This window comes from Arachis stenosperma, chromosome 9 (genome assembly GCF_014773155.1).
Source record: "Arachis stenosperma cultivar V10309 chromosome 9, arast.V10309.gnm1.PFL2, whole genome shotgun sequence".
Lineage (NCBI taxonomy): Eukaryota > Viridiplantae > Streptophyta > Magnoliopsida > Fabales > Fabaceae > Arachis > Arachis stenosperma.
In genome coordinates, this window is record NC_080385.1 from 17,401,387 (window position 1) to 17,425,316 (window position 23,930).

A 23,930-nucleotide genomic window follows, 5' to 3' on the forward strand; every position below is an offset into this window, starting at 1 on the left:
ACCAGAAAAGTAATTTTTAACTAAAAACTAATAAAAATATACTAAAAACTAACTAAAACACACTAAAAACATACTAAAAACAATGCCAAAAAGCGTACAAATTATCCGCTCATCACAACACCAAACTTAAATTGTTGCTTGTCCCCAAGCAACTGAAAATCAAATAAGATAAAAAGAAGAGAATATGCAATGAACTCCAAAAACATCTATGAAGATCAGTATTAATTAGATGAGCGGGGCTTTAGCTTTTTGCCTCTGAACATTTTTGGCATCTCACTTTATCTTTTGAAATTCAGAATGATTGGCTTCTATAGGAACTCAGAATCCAGATAGTGTTATTGATTCTCCTAGTTAAGTATGATGATTCTTGAACACAGCTACTTTATGAGTCTTGGCCGTGGCCCAAAGCACTCTGTCTTCCAGTATTACCACCGGATACATACATGCCACAGACACATAATTGGGTGAACCTTTTCAGATTGTGACTCAACTTTGCTAGAGTCCCTAATTAGAGGTGTCCAGGGTTCTTAAGCACACTCTTTTTGCCTTGGATCACAACTTTATTTCTTTCTTTTTCTTTCTTTTTCTCTTTCTCCTTTTTTTTCGTTTTTTTTTCTCTCTTTTTTTTCGCTTCTTTTTTTTGTATTCATTACTTTTTCTTGCTTCAAGAATCATTTTTATGATTTTTCAGATCCTCAGTAACATGTCTCCTTTTCTATCATTCTTTCAAGAGCCAACATTCATGAACCACAAATTCAAAAGACATATGCACTGTTTAAGCATACATTCAGAAAACAAAAGTATTGCCATTCTTCTCTTTTTCAATTAAGAACATTCTTCTCTTTTTTCTTCTCTGTTTAATTAATTTGTTATAAAATTCAAAATTCATGCAATTCTTCTCTTTTTCAATTAAGAACATTTTTCATTTAAGAGAGGTGATGGATTCATAGGACATTCATAACTTTAAGGTATAGACACTAAGACACTAATGATCACAAGACACAAACATAGATAAACATAAGCATAAAATTTCGAAAAACAGGAAAATAAAGAACAAGGAAATTAAAGAATGGGTCCACCTTAGTGATGGCGGCTTGTTCTTCCTCTTGAAGATCTTATGGAGTGCTTGAGCTCCTTAATGTCTCTTCCTTGCCTTTGTTGCTCCTCTCTCATGATTCTTTGATCTTCTCTAATTTCATGGAGGAGAATGGAATGTTCTTGGTGCTCCACCCTTAGTTGTCCCATGTTGGAACTCAATTCTCCTAGGGAGGTGTTGATTTGCTCCCAATAGTTTTGTGGAGGAAAGTGCATCCCTTGAGGCATCTCAGGGATTTCATGATGAGTGAGATCTCTTGTTTGCTCCATCCTTTTCTTAGTGATGGGCTTGTCCTCATCAATGGGGATGTCTCCCTCTATGTCAATTCCAATTGAATAACAGAGGTGACAAATAAAATGAGGAAAGGCTAACCTTGCCAAGGTAGAGGACTTGTCCGCCACCTTATAGAGTTCTTGGGCTATAACCTCATGAACTTCTACTTCTTCTCCAATCATGATGCTATGAATCATGATGGCCCGGTCTAGAGTAACTTCGGACCGGTTGCTAGTGGAAATGATTGAGCGTCAGATAAACTCCAACCATCCCCTAGCTACGGGCTTGAGGTCATATCTTCTCAATTGAACCAGCTTCCCTCTTGAATCTCTCTTCCATTGGGCGCCCTCTTCACAAATGTTTGTGAGGACTTAGTCCAACCTTTGATCAAAGTTGACCCTTCTAGTGTAAGGATGCTTATCTCCTTGTATCATGGGCAAGTTGAATGCCAACCTTACATTTTTCGGACTAAAATCTAAGTATTTCCCCCGAACCATTGTAAGCCAATTCTTTGGGTCCGGGTTCACACTTTGATCATGGTTCTTGGTGATCCATGCATGGGCATAGAACTCTTGAACCATTAAGATTCCGACTTGTTGAATGGGGTTGGTAAGAACTTCCCAACCTCTTCTTCTAATCTCATGTCGGATCTCCGGATATTCACTCTTTTTGAGTTTGAAAGGGACCTCGGGGATCACCTTCTTCAAGGCCACAACTTCATAGAAGTGGTCTTGATGCACCCTTGAGATGAATCTCTCCATCTCCCATGACTCGGAGGTGAAAGCTTTTGCCTTCCCTTTCCTCTTTCTAGAGGTTTCTCCGGCCTTGGATGCCATAAATGGTTATGGAAAAACAAAAAGCAATGCTTTTACCACACCAAACTTAAAAGGTTTGCTCGTCCTCGAGCAAAAGAAGAAAGAAGAGAGTAGAAGAAGAAGAAATAGAGGAGATGGAGGTGGCTTTGTGGTTCGGCCAAAGGGTAGAAGTAGTGTCTAGGTTGTGTGAAAATGAAGGAGTGAAGATAGGTTTATATAGGGGTGGAGAGAGGGGTAGGGTTCGGTCATGTAAGGGTAGGTTTGGGAGGGAAAGTGGTTTGAATTATGAATGGTAAGGTAGGTGGGGTTTTATGAAGGATGGATGTGAGTGGTGAAGAGAAAGATGGGATTTGATAGGTGAATGGTTTTTGGGGAAGAGGTGTTGAGGTGATTGGTGAATGGGTGAAGAAAAGAGAGAGTGGTGGGGTAGGTGGGGATCATGTAGGGTCCACAGATCCTGAGGTGTCAAGTAAAATTCAACCCTGCACCAAGTGGCGTGCAAAAATGCACCCTTTGCCAATTCTGGCATTAAACGCCGGGCTGGTGCCCATTTCTGGCGTTTAACGCCAGCTTCTTGCCCTTTCCTGGTGTTTAACGCCAGTCTGGTGCCCCTTTCTGGCGTTAAACACCCAGAATAGTGCCAGACTGGGCGTTAAACGCCCATTTGCTGCCCTTACTGGCGTTTAAACGCCAGCAAGGCCTTCCTCTAGGGTGTGCTATTTTTCTTTTTGTTTTTCATTCTGTTTCTGCTTTTTCAATTGATTTTGTGACTTCCCATGATCATCAACCTATTAAAACATAAAATAACAAAAGAAATAGATAGATATAATAAAATTGGGTTGCCTCCCAACAAGCGCTTCTTTAATGTCAGTAGCTTGACAGTGGGCTCACATGGAGCCTCACGGATACTCAGAGCAATGTTGGAACCTCCCAACACCAAACTTAGAGTTTGAATGTGGGGGTTCAACACCAAACTTAGAGTTTGGTTGTGGCCTCCCAACACCAAACTTAGAGTTTGACTGTGGGAGCTCTGTTTGACTCTGTTTTGAGAGAAGCTCTTCATGCTTCCTCTCCATGGTGACAGAGGGATATCCTTGAGCCTTAAACACAAAGGATTCTTCATTCACTTGAATGATCAATTCACCTCTGTCCACATCAATCACAGCCTTTGCTGTGGCTAGAAAGGGTCTGCCAAGGATGATGGATTCATCCATGCACTTCCCAGTCTCTAGGACTATGAAATCAGCAAGGATGTAATGGTCTTCAACTTTTACCAGAACATCCTCTACAAGTCCATAAGCTTGTTTCTTTGAATTGTCTGCCATCTCTAGTGAGATTCTTGCAGCTTGTACCTCAAATATCCCTAGCTTCTCCATTACAGAGAGAGGCATGAGGTTTACACTTGACCCTAAGTCACATAGAGCCTTCTTAAAGGTCATGGTGCCTATGGTACAAGGTATTGAAAATTTCCCAGGATCTTGTCTCTTTTGAGGTAATTTATGCCTAGACAAGTCATCCAGTTCTTTGGTGAGCAAAGGAGGTTCATTCTCCCAAGTCTCATTACCAAATAACGTGTCATTTAGCTTCATGATTGCTCCAAGATATTTAGCAACTTGCTCTTCAGTGACATCTTCATCCTCTTCAGAGGAAGAATGCTCATCAGAACTCATGAATGGCAGAAGTAAATTCAATGGAATCTCTATGGTCTCAGTGTGAGCCTCAGATTCCCATGGTTCCTCATTAGGGAACTCATTGGAGGCCAGTGGACGTCCATTGAGGTCTTCCTCAGTGACGTTCACTGCCTCTTCCTCCTCTCCAAATTCGCCCATGTTGATGGCCTTGCACTCTCCTTTTGGATTGTCTTCTGTATTGCTTGGGAGAGTACTAGGAGGGAGTTCAGTAATTTTCTTGCTCAGCTGACCCACTTGTGCCTCTAAATTCCTAATGGAGGACCTTGTTTCAGTCATGAAACTTTAAGTGGTTTTGATTAGATCAGAGACCATGGTTGCTAAGTCAGAGTGGTTCTGCTTAGAATTCTCTGTTTGTTGCTGAGAAGATGATGGAAAAGGCTTGCCATTGCTAAACCTGCTTCTTCCACCATTATTATTGTTGAAACTTTGTTGAGGTCTCTGTTGATCCTTCCATGAGAGATTTGGATGATTTCTCCATGAAGAATTATAGGTGTTTCCATAGGGTTCTCCCATGTAATTCACCTCTTCCATTGAAGGGTTCTCAGGATCATAAGCTTCTTCTTCAGATGAAGCATCCTTAGTACTGCCTAGTGCATTTTGCATTCCAGACAGACTTTGAGAAATCAAATTGACTTGCTGAGTCAATATTTTGTTCTGAGCCAATATGGCATTCAGAGTATCAATCTCAAGAACTCCTTTCTTCTGATTTGTCCCATTGTTCACAGGATTCCTTTCAGAAGTGTACATGAATTGGTTATTTGCAACCATTTCAATTAGCTCTTGAGCTTCTGTAGGCATCTTCTTCAGATGAAGAGATCCTCCAGCAGAGCTATCCAAAGATATCTTGGACAGTTCAGATAGACCATCATAGAAGATACCTATGATGCTCCATTCAGAAAGCATGTCAGAAGGACACTTTCTGATCAATTGTTTGTATCTTTCCCAAGCTTCATAGAGGGATTCTCCTTCCTTCTGTCTGAAGGTTTGGACTTCCACTCTAAGCTTACTCAATTTTTGAGGTGGAAAAAACTTTGCCAAGAAGGCATTGACTAGCTTTTCCCAAGAGTTCAGGCTTTCTTTAGGTTGTGAGTCCAACCATATTCTAGCTCTGTCTCTTACAGCAAAAGGGAATAGCATAAGTCTGTAGACCTCAGGGTCAACCCCATTGGTCTTGACAGTGTCACAGATTTGCAAGAATTCAGCTAAAAACTGATGAGGATCTTCCAGTGGAAGTCCATGGAACTTGCAATTCTGTTGCATTAGAGAAACTAATTGAGGCTTAAGCTCAAAGTTGTTTGCTCCAATGGCAGGGATAGAGATGCTTCTCCCATAGAAGTCGGGAGTAGGTGCAGTAAAGTCACCAAGCACCTTCCTTGCATTGTTGGCATTGTTGTTATTTTCGGCTGCCATAGGTTCTTCTTCCTTGAAGAATTCTGTTAGGTCCTCTACAGAGAATTGTGCTTTAGCTTCTCTTAGCTTTCGCTTCAAGGTCCTTTCAGGTTCAGGGTCAGCTTCAACAAGAATGCCGTTGTCTTTGCTCCTGCTCATATGAAAGAGAAGAGAATAAGAAAATGTGGAATCCTCTATGTCACAGTATAGAGATTCCTTGAGGTGTCAGAGGAACAGAAAAATAGAAAGAATAGGGAGAAGAATTCGAACTTAGTGAGATAGAGTTCGAATTGTGCATGGAGGAGGAGTGGTACTCCATAAATAGAAGGATGTGAGAAGAGGGGAAGAAATTTTCGAAAATTAATTAAAAACATTTTAATAACATTTTGAAAAATTGATTGATAATTTTCGAAAACTAAAAGTGAGAAAGAAATAAAGTGATTTTTGAAAAAGATTTTGAAATTAGAAATCAAAAAGATGTGATTGAAAACTATTTTGAAAAAGATATGATTAAGAAGATATGATTCAAAAGTTATGGTTTTAAAAAGATGTGATTGAGAAGATATGATTTGAAAAAAAATTTAAAAAGATTTGATTTTAAAAAATAATGACTTGGCTAACAAGGAAAGATATGATTCAAACATTAAACCTTTCTCAACAGAAAAGGCAACATACTTGAAATGTTGAATCAAATCATTAATTGATAGCAAGTATATTTGAAAAAGGAAAGAAATTGATTTTGAAAAAGATTTGATTGAAAAGATATGATTTGAAAAAGATTTGATTTTGAAAAAATTTTTTGAAAACTTGAAAAAAAAATCTTAATTGAAAACAGAATCTTCCCTCTTGTGCCATCCTGGCGTTAAACGCCCAGAATGGTGCACATTCTGGCGTTTAACGCCCAAAACACTACCCTTTTGGGCGTTAAACGCCCAGCCAGGCACCCTGGCTGGCGTTTAAACGCCAGTTTGCCTTCTTCACTGGGCGTTTTGAACGCCCAGCTTTTTCTGTGTAATTCCTCTGCTGTATGTTCTGAATCTTCAATTCTCTGTATTATTGAATTGAAAAGACACAAATTAAAAAATATTTTTGGATTTTTAATAATGAAGAATAATCAAAATGCAACTAAAATCAAATAATAATGCATGCAAGACACCAAACTCAGCAGTTTGTATACCATTGACACTAACAAAATGAGAATGCATATGAGAAACAACAAAACACTCAAGTCAAGAGAATTTAAAGATCAGAGCAAGGAAATCATCAAGAACAACTTGAAGATTAATGAAGACACATGAATGAATGCAAGAAGAACAGAAACATGCAATTGATACCAAACTTAAAATGAGACACTAGACTCAACAAGAAACATAAAATATTTATATTTTTTATGATTTTGTAAATTTTTTTGGATTTTTCAAAAATTAAGTGGAAAAGAAAATAAAGGTATCGAAATTCTTAATGAGAATTCCAGGAATCATGCAATGTTAGTCTTAAAGCTTTAGTCTAAAGAAATTAGACATGGCTAGCCAAGCTTCAGCAAGACATTGCATTCAAGAGCTAAATTGATGAGAATCAATCAGCTTTGGTGATGATAAGAACATCACCTTGAAACACTAGAATTCATTCTTAAGAACTCTGAAAAAAAAGATACATAATCTAAGCAACAAGATGAACCGTCAGTTGTCCAAACTCAACAATCCCCGGCAACGGCGCCAAAAACTTGGTGCACGAAATTGTGATCACTACTTTTCACAACTCAAATAATCCCAGTAATGAATCCAAAAACTTGGTGTTCAATACCATGGCATAAACACAACTTCGCACAACTAACCAGCAAGTGCACTGGGTCATCCAAGTAATAAACCTTACGCGAGTAAGGGTCGATCCCACGGAGATTGTTGGTATGAAGCAAGCTATGGTCACCTTGTAAATCTTAGTCAGGCAGACTGAAATGGTTATGGATGATATATGAATAAAACATAAAGATAAAGATAGAGATACTTATGCAATTCATTGGTAAGAATTTCAGATAAGTGTATGAAGATGCTTTGTCCCTTCTGTCTCTCTACTTTCCTACTGTCTTCATCCAATCCTTCTTACTCCTTTCCATGGCAAGCTGTATGTTGGGCATCACCATTGTCAGTGGCTACAGTCCCGTCCTCTCAGTGAAAATGTTCAACGCACCCTGTCACGGCACGGCTATTCAGCTGTCGGTTCTCGATCATGTTGGAATAGAATCCAATGATTCTTTTGCGTCTGTCACTAATGCCCCACAATCGCGAGTTTGAAGCTCGTCACAGTCATTCAATCATTGAATCCTACTCAGAATACCACAGACAAGGTTTAGACCTTCCGAATTCTCTTGAATGCCGCCATCAATTCTAGCTTATACCACAAAGATTCCGGTTAAGGAAATCCAAGAGATAAACATTCAAGCCTTGTTTGCTTGTAGAACGGAGTGGTTGTCAGGCACGCGTTCATAAGTGAGAATGATGATGAGCGTCACATAATCATCACATTCATCATGTTCTTGGGTACGAATGAATATCTTGGAATAAGAACAAGCTGAATTGAATAGAAGAACAATAGTAATTGCATTAATACTCGAGGTACAGCAGAGCTCCACACCTTAATCTATGGTGTGTAGAAACTCCACTGTTGAAAATACATAAGAACAAGGTCCAGGCATGGCCGAGAGGCCAGCCCCCGAATGATCTAAGAACTAGGCATCCAAAGATGATCTAGAGATCTAAAATGATCAAAAGATCAAAATACAATGGCAAAAGGTCTTATTTATAAAGAACTAGTAGCCTAGGGTTTACAGAAATGAGTAAATGACATAAAAAATCCACTTTCGGGCCCACTTGGTGTGTGCTTGGGCTGAGCATTGAAGCATTTTCGTGTAGAGACTCTTCTTAGAGTTGAACGCCAGCTTTTGTGCCAGTTTGGGCGTTTAACTCCCATTCTTGTGCCAGTTCTGGCGTTTTACGCTAGAATTCTTGAGCTGATTTGGAATGCCGGTTTGGGCCATCAAATATTGGGCAAAGTATGAACCATTATACATTGCTGGAAAGCTCAGGATGTCTACTTTCCAACGCCATTGAGAGCGCGCCAATTGGGCTTTTGTAGCTCCAGAAAATCCACTTCGAGTGCAGGGAGGTCAGAATCCAACAGCATCTGCAGTCCTTTTCAGCCTCTGAATCAGATTTTTGCTCAGGTCCCTCAATTTCAGCCAGAAAAGTGATTTTTAACTAAAAACTAATAAAAATATACTAAAAACTAACTAAAACATACTAAAAACATACTAAAAACAATGCCAAAAAGCGTACAAATTATCCGCTCATCAGATGCTGGTGATTTTATTGATGAGTGATAGCGAATTTAACTGGATTTTGAATGGTAGATTGAATTGGTTTGAAAGTGAGTGATTAGGTTTGGGTTGAATAGATTGATGATTTGAAAATGATATTTATTAGGTGTTGAATGGTTGAAATTGGTATGGTTGATAAGATTTAGATGTGGTTGGATTGGTTTTGAATTGAGAATTTTAGAAAAATAGAAGATTTGTAACTTTTGGTAACAACCAATTTTTGACCAATTTCAACCGGACATAACTTGGCTTTCGGAACTCCAAATCTTGTAAAACTTATTTTGAATAAAAATTGGATTTGAGAAGTTTATAACGTTCAAAGAACGGACTAAAAATAATTTTTAACGAAAAAGTTATGCGCGTTTGATGCTTGGTACGGAAAACTGATTTTTCTGAACTTGGCAACTTTTTGGGAAGTTTTACATGCATGCGTACGCGAGAAGGTTGTGCATACACGGGAATACAGCTCTGTTCAGTACTTTCGCGATGTCTACAAGCTAATTCTCTTTCCATTTGTTGTATGGGACAGAGCTAAGCAGTGGCTTGACACTCATTCCAAGGAGAGCTTGCATACTTGGGATAAGGTGGTCAACAAATTTTTAACCAAGTTTTTGTCACTTCAAAAGCTGACTAAGCTGAAGACTGATGTTTAGACTTTCAGGAAGAGAGAGGGTGAGTCTCTCTATGATGCTTGGAAAATATACAAGTTGATGCTCAAGAAATGTCCTCATGATATGTTCTCAGACTGGATTCAATTGCAAATTTTCTATGATGGAGTTTTTGAGACCACTAGAATGTCTCTGGATAATTCTACAAGCAGGTCACCCCACATGAAAAGATCCCTGATGAGGCTATAGATTTGATTAAAATGGTTGCTAACAACCAGTACTTGTATTCTTCTGAGAGGACCTATGTGAAGAAGGGAGTCATGGAGTTGGATGTTTTGGATGCTATTCTTGCTCACAGAATAAGGCCATGCCTCAGCAAATTAATTCTATTATACAACACTTGAGTGCAATACAAGTCTCAACCATTAATGCTCAAGATACATCTTATGACATGAGTGGTGGCTTCCATCAAGGTGAGAATCATGGTTATGGCCAGTTTATTCCTGAATAGGTTAATTACATGGGAAATTCCTCTAGAAATCCCAATAATGATCCATATTCCAAGACATTTAATCAAGGATGGAGGAATCACCCACACTTTGGGTGGAAAGATCAACCTCAGAGGCAACCAAACATAAACAATAATTCTCAGGGTGATTTTAATCAGAACAACTTCAACAACCGTCAGTTTCAGCCCTCTTAGCCACAGTAAGCACCCTCTCAACCTCAAAATTCTCCTGACTTGGAATCTATAGTTGCAGAGCTCTCCAAGAGTACTCTTAGTTTCATGTAGGAAACCAGAGCTTCACTTAGGAACTTGAAGGTTTAGAATGGCCAAATAGCCACAAATGTTAGTGAGTTACAAAGTTCTTGGAAGTCTTTAGAAAGTTACAAATCAATATTCTTTTTGCTGAGGTTTTAGAGCAAATGTCTCTCTATGTCAAGTTCATGAAGAAGTTGCTATCTAAGAAGAGGCCTTTAAAGAGAGATGAGACAGTAGTCTTGACCAAGAAATGTAATGCCATAATTTAGAGTAATTTGCCAAGGAATATGCCTGATCTAAGGAGCTTTCAAATACCATGTACCATTGGAAACACAACCTTTGAGAAAGCCTTATGTGATCTGGGAACAAGCATAAATTTAATGCCCTTGTCTGTGATGAAGAAGTTACAAATCAAAGAAGAACACCCAACAAGGATAGCATTACAAATGGCAGATAAATCTTTGAAGCATGCACATGAAATAGTGGAGAATATCTTGGTCAAAGTGAAAAAGTTCTTCCTCTCAACAGATTTTGTGATTCTTGACATGAGGGAGGATGAAAATGTCTCTATAATCCTTGGAAGACCATTCCTAGCCACCGGAAGAGCTCTCATTGATGTAGAAGAGGGTGAATTAGTAGTTAGAATGCATAATGAGCAATTGTCCTTTCATGTCTTCAAAACTATGCATTTATCAGGCGGGGAGGAAAAGTGCATGTAGACTGAGCTTATTGTTCCAAACCTTCAAGAACCTCCTGATAATGCACAACGAGGTTTACATCTCAAGCCTCTTTTGGTGGGAATAAACACAATTTCCCTTTATATCAAACCTAAATTTGGTGTTGGGTGTCCGTCATCCACCAAGGAGGAAGTTCCCAAGAAGAAAGTACCTATGGGATGGAGAAATAGAAAGATTCCCACTGAAGGTTTCTCACTAGTGATGAAAGTGGTGTTTACTCAAAGTCCAGTGTTACCTCATACAGTGAACAGGATCTTATCTCTTAAGCATATTGAGTTAATCAATGAAAACACAGGGAGACGATTCACAGTGAGAGGTGAGGAGTTGAAGTACTATGATCATCTCCCACCTTAACAAGAAATTGAGTGTCAAGCTAATGGCGTTAAAGAAGCGCTTGTTGCAAGGCAACCCAACCGTTAGTATCCTTTGATTTTGTGTTCATTTTGATTTTCATTTACTTCTGATTTTTATTCATAGGTTTCCTTGGTTTATTTATGCTTGTGGTCATGCGAAGTGTTTAGAACAGGAACAAGAGAAATCTGAAGGAAGAATGGAACATCTTGGAGAGGAGTTCATTCAGGTGCTCTGGCGCTAAATGTCAGACTGGACGTTCAGTGCTAGAAATAGCACAAATTTCAAGGGAGTTCTCTATTTGGATGGTGCTCAACGCCAGGTTGGACGTTTAGCGCCAGAATTGGCACATAATACAAGGAGTTTTCATGTCGACACTGGCGCTAAATGCAAATCGGGGTGTTTAGCACCAGTGTGCACGAATCCCAAGACAATGCCACTGCTTTGCAGGGCGCTGAATGCTAGGGTAGGTGTTTAGCACCAGATATGGCATTAAAAGTTGTCTGGCTTCTATTTGCTTGGTGCTAAACGCCAGGAGCGACGTTTAGCACCCAAGATGGCATCATTTTCAACAAGTTTTTTGTTTGGTTGGCGTTAAACGCGGACCTGGGAGTTTGGCGCCAGCTCTCGTCCTTCAAAAAAAAAAAGAAAAAAAAAGAGGAGTTTTGAAGAAATCTCTTTACCTTATATCTTTACTTATTTGTGCGCCTTTTATGTCCCTCCCCGTTTCAATTTTTCTTTGCTTGGGGACAAGCAAACTTTTAAGTTTGGTGTTGTTGAGCGAGCTTTCTGTTTATCTTATTATCAATGGCACCAAAGGGAGGTGAATCATCTTCACGGAGGAGTAGCCACTATGACAAATGAGGTGGTTTAGTTCCTTTTATGCTATTTTCCTATTTCTGTTCTTATATTGTTTATCTTCTGTTTTCTAGTGTTTTATAGTGTCTTTTTCATGATCCTGTTTAGAGTTAGTACTTTTATTTACATTTAGTAGTTTTAATTGTCTTTAAATCTCTGCTTCTGAAGATGTCTCATGTATGCTCACTGAGCTTGAAGAAAAAAAGAAAAAGAAAAAGAAAAGAAAAGTGGTGTAATTGCATGAGAACTTGAGTTTATATTCTAAATTATCTTATTTATTGAGATGTGGTGGTATCATCTGTGATTCTGAATGTATGAAATGAATAGTGCATGACTGATATTGAAGTTAAGAATGTTGATTCTTGAGGAGCAGGAATTTAGAGAAACATTATGGATTCTCTAAATTAAACAAGAAATTAATCCTTGAAGCAAAATAAATAGCAAAAAGAAAAAAAAATAAAAAGCAAGGTCCAAGGCTCTAAGTATCAATGGCTAGGAAGGTCAAATATGATTAAAAGCTCAAAGAGTTATTTTTCTAACCATATGCTTGTGGTGTGAATGTGTCGAGGGATTCTTGAGACAAAGCACTAAGAGTCAAGACCAAGTGTTATTACAGAGTATGCCAAAGGCTCTGAGCACCACTGACTAGGAGGAATTAAAAGAAAAAAAAATCAGAACTCAAAGAGTTTCCCAGTAAAGTGCTTGTGGTGTTTTTGTATTAAGTTAAGCTTGAGACAAAATATTTAGAGCCACGACTAGGCTCAAGGTGCAAAGCACCAAAGAAGAGATAAGAAAAAGCTGTGTTCAAGAATTAATTAAAGCTTAAAAAAGGAAGAGAATTCATAATATTATCCGAGTTCTAAAAACATAATTCTTGGAGGATTTCACTTCTCAGTCCTATATTGTTTTTAGGTGCTTGAGGACAAACAACAATTCAAGTTTGGTGTTGTGATGCATGGGAATCTTTTTTTTATTTTCTTATTATTTTAGATATGAATTTATTGAGTTTTATTTATATTTTACTATTTGAAGCCTATTTGGATACTACTTTGAGGCGCATTGTGGTTTTATTAATTTCAGGAAAGATTCGGGCGAATTTGACGGAGTTCGTGCAGAAGAAAAAGGGAGAAAGTGGATGTTGTCAACCCTGACCTCCTCACACTCCAATGAATATAACTTGAGTTACAGAGGTCCAATTGATACAGTTTCAGTGGTATTAGAAAGCCAATTTTTAGAGCTTTCTAATGATATATAATAGTCTATACTTTTCTTCTGGAATCATGGTGATAAATGCCATGACTCGACATTTAGCGCCAGGTGCCTTGTAACGTGTGCGAGCTCTCTGCCTCGTAGGACACTAAACGCCAATGCCAGGAAGTCAGAAACGAATTGGAGCTTACTACCAGCCGGGGTGCTAAACGCCAATTTTGGCGTTTAGCACCAAACACGTGGATCAACCTCACTCAAAGGAGCATCTTTAGTTAGATTTGGATTTTAATTATTATATTTTGTTTTATTTTGGTTATTTTTATTTACAAACAAAATCTTTTAGATTTAGAATTTATTATTTTTGTTTTAATTTCAAATCAAATTAGGTTAGATATAAAAAGGAAAAGATTCAGCCCTTCGGGCTCTCTTCTCTTGGATGCACCTCATTACATTTTTTACATACTTTTGGGAACCCTAGTTTTATCTCAGAGTCATGAGCAACTAAACCTTCCTTGTTAAGGTTAGGAGCTCTGTTTATTTTATAGATTAATAATATTGCCACTCTATTTTGATTAATGTATTGATTTAATTTCAAGGATTTGTCTTCGTTCTTCATCTTTCATCTGAGGGACTAAGGTATATTGGAAGATAACCCCTGTTCCACTTGCGTTCTTGTTATATCTTGGAAAAGTACTTTACTTGAACAATAGATTGAAAGTAATTCCTTCTAAACACTAATTATTTAGACTTAATGGGATACGTGACATATAATCCTCTTATATTTGGATAATTAGAATGTTTGTGGTTTATAAACTAAAATTGGACATAACCCTTTAATCCTACATTAAGTGACCAAGGAATTGACGGTTGATTAGTTTAGAGGAGATTAAATCACTAAGGAATTTGGGTTTAATTAATCACAGTTTTTCATGAATTAAATCTTGCATGATTAAAGTTTTTAGTAAGAATTATAAATCCAGAAAATAAACATCTCTAAAACCTTAACTATTCCCTCATATATTTTTCACACCAAATCTTCGCTTGCTTTCTTGAACTCTCTGAATTAATGTTTAATGCAATTTGAACTCAAAACACCCCTTTTTGCTTGCCTGACTAAGTGAATCACTCAACCACTGTTGCTTAGTCCATGAATCCTCGTGAGATCGATCCTCACTCACCTGAGGTATCACTTGGTATGACCCAGTGCACTTGCCGGTAAATTGTGGATTATAGATTCCGCACCACTATCCTCTTACTTTTATGCAACGCAATAATACAATAATAATTATCCTATATCCCACTCAGTGAGGGTCTATTACATCGGTAAAATAGTGTCATTATACCCTATCATAAACTATGTCTAAATTTCAGGACAAATTACTTAATATTTCTTTCAACTTTGGATATACTGTTATACTTTAATTCCCAACAACTAGATTAGAAAGAAAGAGACTCATCTAAAAAACTATGAAACACAAATCAAACTTTAACCCAAAACATTGTGAGTTGTGATAGATTTCTAGTAAGCAAAAAAAGGATTTATCACGTTTAAATATTTAATGCATTTTCTAATCTCATTATCCGCAATTAAAATATATAACGGAATCAATTTATAAATATGACTATACTAAAAAATATGACTTTGCTAATTTTACAAATAGGAGCAATTTAGAGATATAACTCACATATAATTACATAAAAACAAGCAATCATCACAATACAAAAGTTGAAATTCTTGTAGACAGCAAAGACCTTGGGAAGAAGTGAGAACAGGGAGAAGGTCCTCTCAACACTTTTGGTAGGCTTAGAAAGCAACAAATATGAAACTGTGCCAATGAGGACATGGATGGATTCAACAACAAGCTGAGCAAAAGAAATATATACTCAATCACAATGTTAATAATTTAATGTGCATAAACATGCGAAAAGACTAAAAATTGTGTTTTGAACATAATGATTCACTCAAATGGCAAGACAACATTATATACAAGAATCAAGAACAATTTCTAATTCAACTTAATGAATGAATATTGAATAGTGGTGAAAAAAATTAAAAAATCTCACTAATCGTTACATCTGCTGCAAATCATGTTAGAGTGAGGTATAAGTTACATTTAGCAATTTTTCATAATCTATTTTCATCGATTTATATCAAATACTAGAATCAAGAACAAAATGTTGAAATTAGCTACTCTCCTAGGAAGTAGAATTAAATATTCTCTCTTAAAGCACATAACTTTTAAAATGTAGAAATTCTTAAATTATTTAACTACAAAGTAGAACAATATTTTTTTCAATTTCGCAAGTTCAAAGCGATCCCTTCAATTGTACGGCTATAATAGCAAGCACCCTCCTAATAGTATCAGGACTTGCTTCAGATATGAGAAAAATGGAGCTTCGTCTTTGAACATAGACAGCAGCGAGACAAGGCAAGACCACCCAACAGCGACAGTGAGATATGACAAGACACTGTGAGGAGTAAAGTATCAGCAACAGCGCGAATATATAATGAGCGAGGATGCAGGAGTGAAGTGTAGAAAACGAGAAACAGCACAAGGCAAGGAGCATAGAATCAGCGACCGCGGAGGGAAAGAGAGAACGGGCGACGGTAATTGAAAGGAAAGAAATTCTAGCAGAGCTCTGATCTCTTTTCCTTAAAACTCTAATTTAAAAGGAAAGGGAGTTTATAAAAAGAAAAAATAGAGAAACAAATATCTAATTATTGATTTTTTCAAAAACAAAAAAATAGGATTCTTTTTATAAATATATTTACAGTAGTTAATGATATTCTCACACATAGTTTTTAGAACCGAACCGAATCGGCTGATTCAACTGGAAAATTAGTAAACTAATGGTCTGGTCGGTTTGGTTAGTAATTTAGAACAAACCTGCAGTTGACCTGATCAACAGTGGTCTAATCTGCTAAAAACCGACCGGTTCATACTTGCAACCATTGTTGATCTGCACAGATACATCATAGACCCGCATGCTGCCGAACCACCGAAGAAGCTCCAAATGTTAGATGCAAGGTTCAATGAAGGGACTTTATGCATGCAATGCCTCTTCCCTTGCCACTATACTAATATGTTACTTATTATTATATGTGACGAAAGATAATTATATAGTAATTTTAAATAAATTTTATTTTTACTTTTATATTTTTAAATATGCATTTACATAGATACTAAATTTGATATATTGATTATGTTATGTTATTTTTCTCTTGTTCATTTAAATGAAAAAAGTATTTTGTACTATTGACTAGTTTATTATTTCTTTTGCATCATAAAGTATATCTAAGATTTGATACTTAATTGTTATTAATATATTTGTAGAACATGTATTTTAAATTTTAACTTTTAGTTTTAATTTTTTTATAATTTTATAATTTTATTTAATTATGAACGAGTCAATCAGGTGAATCAGCGACTCATCGGTTGACCCAATAACCTAGTCATATAATCGGATTAATTACTAATTCGGTTCTAATAACTATGTTGTCACATAAAGTGAGAATAATAAATTTATAGCCTAAAAATAAAATATTAATAAAAAATATTAATTAATATTAATAAAAATAAGATTCTACTAGAAAACCAATTATAGCTAATTAATTGAATAACATGTTAAGAGAAAGTATAGTGAGTCAATGGAATGTTTGTACAATGTGTATAATAGAGGTTTATGGAGTATTAGAGATATAACCATTAATATTTCATGATCTGAGATGTTTATTATCACTAGTATTCGGATGGTTATTTTAAATAGTATGAATAATATTTATTTTATAATTCAATAACTCATTATACATTTAAACTATTGACTCCATAACAGTACTCACATGTTAATTATATAAAAAAAATAAAATATAACAACTATCCAGCGATTTATAATTATACAAGGTCAATTATAACATACAGATGATGTAAATTTATGAAGAGAATACAAATTTTATTTTAAACCATGCAAATTATTATTTAATAATACTAGTGCTATTGTTGATATACACGTGTAGTTATTTTTAACCACAAAAATTTGATCCGTACAAGACAAATCTTTATAGTAGTGTTTCCCTTATACAATAGCGTATAGCATAGTGGTACTGTATTTCATCACCCTTATAAATGACGATGGTTGCATAGCAGCATTAAGCAACTAATTACACAAACTTGCACAACAAATGGAAACATCCTATCCAATGAAGATATTCATGCTTCCCTTTTTGGCTCCGGGTCATCAAATCCCCATGGTTCACGTGGCACAACTCCTTTCCTCACGTGGCCATCACGTGACCATCCTCACCACCCCTTCCAACGCCCACCTCTTGGCGGAGGCGGACAAGACCATCACCGTTACCATCCACACCCTCCACTTCCCCTCCGACCAAGTAGGCCTCCCTCTCGGCGTCGAAAACCTCTCAGCCGCCGGCGACAACACCACCGCTAGCAAGATCTACTCGGCGGCGCACCTCATCCGATCGGAAGTGGAGTCCTTCATGAAGCAATCGCCACCGGACGTGTTCATCCCGGACACCATGTACACGTGGAGTAGAGACGTCGCGAACCGCCTGGGAATTCCCAGGCTGATCTTCAACACTTCCTTCATCTTCCACGTTGCCGTCATGGAAGCCATTAGATCTCACCCCGAAATCCTCGTTGATTGCGATGACACTGCTCCTTATGCCATCCCTGGCCTCCCTCAACCCATCACCCTCTCTGTGAAGCCCTCACCGGGATACCTTCAACACATGGAGTCCCTGGCTGACTCCGAAAGTGACAGCCTCGGAGTCATCGTGAACAGCTTCAAGGAGCTCGACGGCGATTACACACAACGCTACGAGATCATCACCGGTCGGAAAGTGTGGCATCTTGGTCCTACTTTCCTCATGGTGCAGAAAACACTACCACTTGGGCAGCCACGTAGCGATGCTGGCGAAGGTGAAAACGAGTGCTTGAGATGGCTTTCTACGAAGAAGGAGGGCTCCGTGGTCTATGCTTGCTTTGGCAGCTTGCTTCATCTGCCAGACAAGCAGCTTTTCGAGATAGCGGCAGGCCTCGAGGCTTCGGGACACCAGTTTGTTTGGGTGGTGCGTAGGAACAAAAGAAAGAAAGGTGATGAAGATGAAACAGAGGAGAAGTGGTTACCGGATGGGTTTGAAGAGAGGATGAAGAAGGAAGAGAGAGGGATGGTGATAAGAGGGTGGGCGCCACAGGCGTTTATCTTGAAGCATGTTGCTGTGGGAGGGTTTTTGACACACTGTGGGGCGAGCTCTGTGATAGAAGCGGTGAGTGCGGGGGTGGTGACCATAACGATGCCGAGAATTGCGGACCAATTCTCCAACGAGAAACTGATGAGCCAGGTGCATGGCGTCGGGGTGGAGGTGGGTGGAGCTGAGTGGAGCTTATCGCCGTTCGATGAGAAGAAGAGAGTAGTGAGTGCGAAGATGATAGAGAAAGCGGTGAGGAAGGTGATGGACGGTGGAGACGAGGCGGAGAAGATGAAGAAGAAGGCGAAGGAGATGAAAGAGAAGGCTCTGAGAGCGGTTGAAGAAGGCGGATCCTCGCAACAGAGTTTGTTGGAAATGATTCAACAACTTGAGAGGCTCACGTCCTCCGCTTCTGCTTCCACCATCTTTTAGTACTGTATCTATCCTTTATCAATCTGAACCGAAGCAGTATTTTCATCGCTGTTAATGCCTTCATTTTCAGCATTTTCCTTTCTACTATCACTGTAGTTGGGCTTGGTACTGGAACTAGAATCCTTCAACACTACCCTTGCACCCACCTGGTCAGCCTTGATCCAATCAGCTACCAGATTTTGTTGAAGGTTGTTATTAAAGGAATCATTTAGTCCGAGCGAAGCACAGTAGGTGCAAACTGCCCCTATTCTTTCATACCGAGCAGATCTGGACCGATGATGTTAAAACAATATCAAATTTTTTCAGCAGCCTTGGTCTCCACTCTAGCCTTAACAATTCGTGATTCCTTTCGCCTAACATCAAAGAATACCACGTCTGCCACCCGGCCAATATACTCTCCTATCCTCCTACATACCGCCAGAGTTTTAAATCTTTCCGGTAGTCCCCAAAATTGAACCCATGCTGGAAAGGTTGTCACCAAAGAATCTGCTGCATTGAGTTCCTCTGTCCATCGTCGCACATGGAGAATATAATCCTTAAATAAAAATTGGAACATCCATATCATGCTCAAAGAAAAATTGGAAACATTGCCCCCCTTTTCCACCGTGTGAAAGCCCTCCAGATTCCTCCAAATTGCCTTTAGAGCACTATGGATAGTACCCAGCGAAAACGACTTATCAGCAAACACTCCGCCGATCAAGCTATTCGAACAAGCTTGCACACCTTGGGCTATATCTTCCTCATGGATGCGAATTTTCCATTACTATTAGAATTATTGTTGTTGTTTAGCTGCGGGTCCGTCATTGACAGTCAACCTTAATAGGTTAGAAGGTTAATAGAAAGAGGTCAGAGAATGTAAAGAGGATGGTAGAAAAGCGAATTGATTTAGAGCTTAGAGAGTCAAAGGGTTGAGGCAGATAGCCGATCATGCTGACTAACAGCCGTGACGGCCAGTGTATCCTCCGTTAGAGAACATCCTAGCAGAGCATATGAAGAGTCCTAAATAAATTAGGCCACAATTTAACATTTGTATCTGTATTTGTTTAATTTTGTAATTTATCCTTCAAAAAATAATATAATGTGATTGTTGTGCAATTACGTAACTCTCACGGGCTAATATATAATATATACAAATAAGAGTATATATTTAAAGGATTTATGATATAAGATTTAGCGTCTAAAATATAGAAATAATAAGACTTTTAATAAAATAAAAAGACAACATGACTTATAATTATTATTTTCAGACAGTACAATTTATTTGTTAAAAGGTTCATCAAATATTAACAAAAATTTAGTATCGATTTTTTATTAAAAATATGTGAAGATTTTAAAACTTTTTTAAATACAGATATCTTATTAAGTAAAGAGTAGATGAAGAGTATTGTACTCTTTATTAATTAAATAAATTTTAATTTTTTATTTATTATATTTTATATCAATGACTCATATTTAGAATTTAGAATTTAAATTTAAAATTTAAAGTTTAAAATTTCTTAGTTTAGAGTTAAAATTTAAAATTTAAAATTTATAATTTATAATTTAAAAAATCTTGTATTTCTTATTTGTCCTGAAATACATTAATAAATATCAAATTTTAAATCTTACAAACTTTTAATCAGTTTTTATTTTTAAAAAAATCATTCATCAGTATTGATCTCATGAAGAAGGACTATTGTGTAGGATGAAAAATGTGGTAAGAAAATTGTACTCTTTGGATGGTGTGAGAAGAAAATAGGATTAACTATCAATGCAAGTAACATCCGAAAAATTTCGACACTAATAAAAAAGTTCTAGAAAAATATTATCGCTAAAATAATTTTAAATAATTTAAAAATATGATAAAAAAAAAGTAATAAATATAATATTTTTTATAAATAACAAAAAAAATTTTATATATAATAAACGGTTTATTCAATTGATCTAAAAATTAGAAAGTATAAAAAAAAATTTAAAAAGTGCAAAAAAAAAATTTAAAGTAAAATTTGATTTTTTAAGATTTTTTTTAAATGATGTGGTTATTCATTATTTTTTTTGAAAAAAAATAGTTAACAAAAAATTATTAAATTTTAAAGATAAAAATATTTTATTTTTTAATAATAATTATAAAAGTTTATATTAAAATTTAATTTCTAAAATTATTATTTATAATATATATTTAATGTCTAATTTTTTTATTGTATATTTTAAATTTTTAAAATTTATTTATTGTTAATATTTTTTAATTTTTTTTAACTGTATAAATTTTCGAATAATATTTGAGTAGTTTACTTAACAAAATATAATAGAAAAAAGGAGACAGTGATGATGGTGTAAGAGAGAATATAATAATGACATTGATCATGGAATTTGATAGTACAATAGAAATAGTGAAAGAAAATAGAAAGAAAAGAAAGAAAAGAAAAGAAAAGAAATTGATAGAGGTATCGGACTAGGTAATAGTTAAATAGATAATATCTACATGAAGTATAAAAAACACAAAAAATATAGTAATGTCATACATATATGTTCGAAGGCTCATTTAGTACATCATAGTTAACACCAGGTTACATCGTTGCTTATTCATGTAAATATTTACAAACTCCATTATTTATATTAATAGGTCCCGACTCACAAGAGTCACCTTAGTCTGGGACCCATTTTAATTTATTTATATGGGTATTTATAAAATTACCTAACCCTCTAAAAATTTATACAAAGCAAGTGCAAAGACTACTACTATTATTGCTACGATTACTGCTGCTACTCATGGATATCTTGGTAGCTGAGGGCAAAGCCATGTGCATTCTGGCAACTAACAATCGTCGTAGAACTTGACACCATAGTATGCTAACAGTTGAAGGAACAAGTTTCAACATAAAGTGGGCATCCTCACATCTTATGGTTCTGGTTCCGTCGGAGCAGAAAATCCTTCTCCCCATATAATCTCTAAGCATGGTTCTCGTTCTGTCGAAGTAGACACCCCTCTCCAGATAATCTCTTAGCACCTTGGGGTTTACAATTTTTTTTTCACGGCACTTTTCAAATAAACATTATCTCTAAGGGACTTATCAGCCCTTTTCTTTTATAAAAAATTGTGCCCCATCTCTTTTCTTTAAATCTCTCGATCTTTATCACATTTACTATTTTGCCCTTGATACTTTTATATATTTCTAATTTTGGCCTTGTGTTCATGATTTCTCTTTTTTCCGTTTTCTTTAGCCTTTTAGTGGCGTTTTTACCACTAATGTTACTACTTTACCATTTTACCCTCGTATCCTTTCTAACATATCTTTTTATCCTTCATTAAGTTAATTAATTATTTTTACATTTATTTTATACCTAAATTATCATTTTAACCCTAAGTGCTCTAGTTTTTCCGTTTAATCTTACTTAGTGTCAAAACTTACCGAATTGATCCTAATATTTTTCTATGACCCAAATATCCCTAATATTTTTATTAAATACAAATTTTATCCCTAGAGACCTAAAATACCATTTTACTTTTTATTATCTTATTTACCTATTTTAGTTATCATTTTTTACCGTTTTACTTCTAACTTTTACTACAGTTTTTATTTAGGTCCGAAATTTTATTTTAATTATAATTTTGATCCAACTAAATTATATCATTACTGTTTTACCCCTTATGACACTAAGTTCAGAATTTTACTGATCTTTCAATTAAATTATATTTTTAACCCTCTTTTTACCTGAAAATAACCATAACATATGTTTTATTCTTACCTACTTGTTTCATAGGATTAAAACTACTTTTTCTAACTTCTTTTAACTCCTAAGCATGTTGTTTTTCATATTTTTAGGTGCTAAAATTTTCAGAAACATAGTTTTGTATTTTTATCTACTTTTAGTGACGTTTAAGGCTTAAAATTTAAATCCCAAGTGCTCCATCAATTTTTGGCTGTCCCATACATTTTTTAGAGGAAAATAAGCTTCATATATCACTCAAATAATAGTCTAAAAGTAGAAAAGCATCACTAAGTTTCTAAATATCAAGCACAAAATCACCACAAAGTAGTTTATATGAACATCGAATCAAGCACAAACATATTATAACCATTTCTAACTCTTGTCTCTCATTTAATTCAATAATCAGACCTCTCAAACACCAGAAAATAATCTCACAAAGGTTGGAACACGTTTGAGTATAGTGCAGTTTTTGTTTCGCCAAAAGTATTGCAAAAAGTGTTAGAATTAACCACTTTGAGCTTGAATTTCTCTAGCTCCTTAGGTGTGCTCTATATGGACTTCAAGAGGAATCTTCTATATATGGAAAAGAGCAAAAATTTATTATGGTCACTCCTAGAAAAACTGAAAAGAATGGAAAAGGAGCAATAGCTTACGTTGCTAAAGTTTTGGTAAAAATGCAAGAATTAGTGAAAACGGATAAGTAATTGTGTGTGTATGACTTTGATTCTTGATGAAGATCAATGGAAGAGCTACTGGAATTAAGGTTGAAACGCAGAGGAAAGGTGCAGTATTTTTCTCTCTTTCTCTCTCAAGAATTCGGTCAAAAAGGTGGTAAAAATGCATAAATGTTTATAAAATTTGTTGGCAAGGTTTCTTTAAATAAAAATTTAGAGTCCTAGCTGAATTAATTGTGGTAAAGGGGCAAAAATTTTTGTGGTCAATGGATAGGTATTAATGAAGAAGGGGCTTGAAAGCGAGGAAGCTTGGTCAGCGCTTGCGTGTCGAGCTTATCCACAATTAACCGCAGTTTGTTACTCAGGGTTAAAAACCGTAGCAGAGAGGGGTGAGAGGCTGAGATAATCTCGGCCTAGAGGCTGAGAAGGAGGGGCAAGTTACTTTGGTGGCAAGTAAGAAGATTTGGGATCTCTAGAAGTCATTTGCAGAATACTAGTCAGAAATTCGGTTGGGGATAAATTTTACAGTGTGATAAAATAATTAATGGCTAAAATTTATTCTTAAATAAATCATGAATAGATGGCTAATATTAATCTTGGGACACAATTACCACTGATTCCGATTTTTTGGTTACTAGTGAGAAAAATAAATTAATGGCAAGCAAGTGTTTACTTTTTACTAGTCGAATTTGACTTAGAGAAATTAATTATCCTCATAAAGTCAAGTTTGACCTACTAATTACTATTTTCTAATTTACTTCCATT

The 23,930-nt window shown here is 36.2% G+C and overlaps 1 protein-coding gene across 1 annotated transcript; it reads left to right on the forward strand.

Annotated features, from left to right (window-relative positions):
• Nucleotides 1-17,330: 17,330 nt before the first annotated feature.
• On the forward strand, nucleotides 17,331-19,848 carry LOC130951472 (probable UDP-glucosyl transferase 73B6). The gene has a single exon (XM_057880126.1). It carries the CDS (start codon nucleotides 17,344-17,346, stop codon nucleotides 18,799-18,801), a length of 1,458 nt encoding a protein of 485 aa, XP_057736109.1. The 5' UTR covers nucleotides 17,331-17,343; the 3' UTR covers nucleotides 18,802-19,848.
• Nucleotides 19,849-23,930: the final 4,082 nt, after the last annotated feature.

Bases quoted from the DNA above. Each gene is read 5' to 3' on its own strand.
- LOC130951472 (XM_057880126.1), top strand. From the start codon at position 17,344: ATGGAAACATCCTATCCAATGAAGATATTCATGCTTCCCTTTTTGGCT.